Source organism: Ptychodera flava, chromosome 1 (genome assembly GCF_041260155.1).
Source record: "Ptychodera flava strain L36383 chromosome 1, AS_Pfla_20210202, whole genome shotgun sequence".
NCBI classification, from domain to species: Eukaryota; Metazoa; Hemichordata; class Enteropneusta; family Ptychoderidae; genus Ptychodera; species Ptychodera flava.
The window spans coordinates 49,799,349-49,803,327 of NC_091928.1; the positions used below are offsets into that span (position 1 = coordinate 49,799,349).

The 3,979-nt window shown below is 37.4% G+C and overlaps 1 protein-coding gene across 1 annotated transcript; it reads right to left on the minus strand.

The window, feature by feature from the left end:
* Positions 1 to 771: 771 nt before the first annotated feature.
* LOC139145377 (zinc finger MYM-type protein 2-like) lies at positions 772 to 2,082 on the minus strand. Its single transcript, XM_070716503.1, has one exon. The coding sequence runs from the start codon at positions 2,080 to 2,082 to the stop codon at positions 772 to 774; it is 1,311 nt and encodes a 436-aa protein (XP_070572604.1).
* Positions 2,083 to 3,979: the final 1,897 nt, after the last annotated feature.

Sequence of the window (3,979 nt, forward strand, 5' to 3'; positions counted from 1 at the left end):
GTACTACAAATATTCTTTATGTCAAACTTCCTTAATAAATGTTTTTGATTTGTTTGTAACCAATTCTTGTCATAATTTTACTGTTTTACAGGTTTACTGGTTACAATAAACAATAGTTTGTTTCAAACACATATTCCTGAATGTGTAGTGTCCGTGACGCTTTTACCATACTAAAAAATGACTAGAAAACTGACAAAAAGTGAGCAAAAGTTTGCTGCAAATACTATTTAAATAATAACACATGATTGCGAGGGCAATATCACAATTTGTTGCCTGCCCAAGGGATGGTGCTCATGACCGGAATATTGATGATGCCCGAGCCGAAGGCGAGGGCATCATCAATATTCCGGTCATGAGCACCAGCCCGAGGGCAGGCAACAAATTGTGATATTGCCCTCGCTATCATGTGTTATTTATTTTATTACACCGAAGATTCACACCAAATAACGACACTCACACAACAAAAATGGATTCAAATCACTAATTAATTTAATGGCTAATAAATATTCGATCAAACATCCGACAAACTAAAAGTGAGTGAACTTTTAAACATTTACAACTCACTTAGGAACACTTTTAGGCGCATTTCTCTTGTAGGCCTAATTTGAACAGCAGAAAACAGTTTGAACATTCAACATTGGGGAATTCATTAATTTCAATCAAAATATAATTTATGTAGAAATTCAAATTATATAATTTGAATCTTTGGTTTCCGAAAATATTTTAAATGTCCAAATGGACAACTATGAAAAGGAGAACTCGTTCCAGCATTTACTGTTGCTGTCCAAGGAAAATGTGAAAATTTCCGCCAGTGATCATGGCACCCGCGAAAAGAGACGCTGCAGCAGATTTTGGAACATCAATGTTTATGTTTGGTTGGGACTGTTGACCAGGCACAGGTTGAGAAGTGACGGATGATAACGGCATGCGGTTGTGTTGAAGATGGCTAGCAGTAGCAGATGCAGTCGGGACGGATGAACTCTGAGTGTAGTTTTCGCTGATGGAAACTTGGCCGGTCGTGTCAATTGCAGATGATAACGTTTCCGCCATTTGCTTCTTTTGCTGGATCGATGTATCCCTGACATACGAACTGATGCTGCCTTCGTTTCGATGACGGCTAACGCTCATGATGTGCCTATTGTTGAAGCCTGCTTCACTCAGAAGTGTGATTGATGTCGCCCGGATACTATGGTTGGTATAGCGTTGACTCAATTCTGCTGCTGTAGATATGCTTGCCATCATCGTTGACAAGGTGTTCTTGCCTATGGGTTTATTGTCGAACCATACAGCATCCTCGGTGTTGTAGTTATCACGAGGTCTTTGAAATAAGGCATCACAACGACGATTCATCTTTGAACGGTACAGTTCGAAGGCAAGAACGGGACACTGAGGTGAATTATTGGCATACATCACACCGCCCGATACACCATCGTCGTCGCACTGGTGATTTTTTGTTACTTCGCTACCAACTTGGATTACATACTTATTGCCGCAATCGTCCGTCTTTATCTCGAAGTTTTCTGCACGGAGATCACGTTGTCCCTCCCTACCACGACGACAAAAATACAACATTATGTTGAACCATACCTTGTGCAGCAGTACTTTTGCGTCCGAGTTTGAGCTACTGAAGTAGGTGGCTATCTTAGCGAGATCACCGGGCAGTATAGCTGGTTTGTGAACAACGTTTCCCTTGCCCTGGCTCTTGAGTTGCTTACATACAGCACTAAACATCTTTCGGCTGTTGGAAAAATCTTCGCCATCAACTATATCAAAGTTTCGGCGCATTGGCGGCTGATTAAAAAATCTCTGAATGCCGTATCTCAGAGATTGAAGGGACTTTTTGGTATAGAGTTCGCCCTTCTGAGTCCGTACTTCCGCATAAAACGTACACAGAGCTGTGTCGAGGGTTGCCGCTGTGAACGTCTCGATCTCCCTGGGACTGTAACCATACTTCGAACTCAGGTAATTTTGGAAAACCGATACTGCACCGTTTGTCGCAACTCTAGTGTGCTTACTGTCCATCTGAAGCAAAATGTCATCCAGCTGAGCTGGTGTCAATTCAGCGTGTCGCTTTGAAGCCATAGTTGCCGGTACGATCAGCTGGGAGCGAACGACAATTTGTTATGCGCAGAAAGCATGCGCAGTACGCAAATGCAGTAGCGGGCTATATCAGCGCACGCGACGTACCCAGCGGGCTATATCAACGCACGCGACAGGGCTATATCACCAAAACCATGTTTTATCACTTTTTCTCCTATGTCACGTGAGTAAGAATCAGCCAATCACAGCATCTGGATGATACGTGAGGTGTAATAATAATGTTTTCTGAATAAAGACTTCAACAATTGCAATAAAAATAATTGAAATGTATAAAAGGGCAAATATGTAAATTAGAGGTATCATAAGCTCATGAGGAGAAAAAAATGAAAAATTATTTTTCTTCGTAACAAATCATTTTGCAGGAAATCATGCAAAGGTGGGTAAAATCCTGATACATTCATTATGTCATAAATATGCATGTCTATTGGTTTCACAATCTAGTGAAATATGGCTGCCTGGTGGCCACTTTTTATGATTTTTTGCTCACGTGTTCACACACGCAGCGATGTCTGTCTGTCTGTGTGTCTGTGTGTCTGTCTGTGTGTCTGTCTGTCTGTCTGTGTGCTTAATATCTCAAAACCGGCTCATCAGATCAGAATCGAATCTGGTACATAGATTAAGTTTGCAAATGGCAAGGACTGATTAGTTTTTGGTGGGTATGGCTTGCATACTTTTTGCTCATTTGCATAATTTATGATTTTAGAAAAAACATATATATTGAGGACTGCACACAATTTTATGAGATTTGCTACAAATGTTGATCGCATCAAGATATATCAGCTGTGAAAGTTATTAAGAGATGACGTGAAAGATAATTACTAATTTGCATATTTAATGAAATTTCCTAATTAGGGGTATATATCTGAATTTACTCTATCAAAATTGACGAATCTGGTATCCATATTGAAGATACTATGATTTAACATTATTGAAAGTCATTAAGCATTTTTACTTTATCCAAATCGTAATTTGCATATTTAATGACCTTTCGAAATTAAGGATGTATATTTGAATTTACATAACCAAAATTGATGAACCTTGCTATGTACATTAAAGATACTATGATAGAACATTATCGAAAGTCATAAAGCATTTGAATTTAAGCCATTCCTTATTTGCATATTTAATGAACTTCATAATCAGGGATATTTATCTGTATTGACTAGACCAAAGTTGACGAAACTGGCTATGAATATTAAAGATACTATGATACGACGTTATTGAAAGTCATTAAGCATTTTTACTTTATCCAAATCGTAATTTGCATATTAATGACCTTTCGAAATTAAGGATGTATATTTGAATTTACATAACCAAAATTGATGAACCTTGCTATGTACATTAAAGATACTATGATAGAACATTATTGAAAGTCATAAAGCATTTGAATTTAAGCCATTCCTTATTTGCATATTTAATGAACTTCATAATCAGGGATATTTATCTGTATTGACTAGACCAAAGTTGACGAAACTGGCTATGAATATTAAAGATACTATGATACGACGTTATTGAAAGTCATTAAGCATTTTTACGTCATGCAGCTCCGAATTTTCATATTTAATGAATTTTTGAAATTAGGGCTATATATTTGAATTTTCATGACCAACATTGATGAAACTTGCTATTTACATTAAAGATACCATTATGTAGGCTAAGATTATTGAAAGGCATTAAGCATTTTTGATTCAGTCAATTCCTAATTAGTGCCTCTTTAATTAACTTTCCTAATTAGGGATATATACTTGGATTTATTTGATCAAATTTGGCATAACATCCTATGTTCATTGATGATTATACCAGGTTATACCAATATTGGAAGTCATTTCGCACTTAAGTTTTCATGTCAGCTTATTTATAGTTTGCATATCTAGTGAGC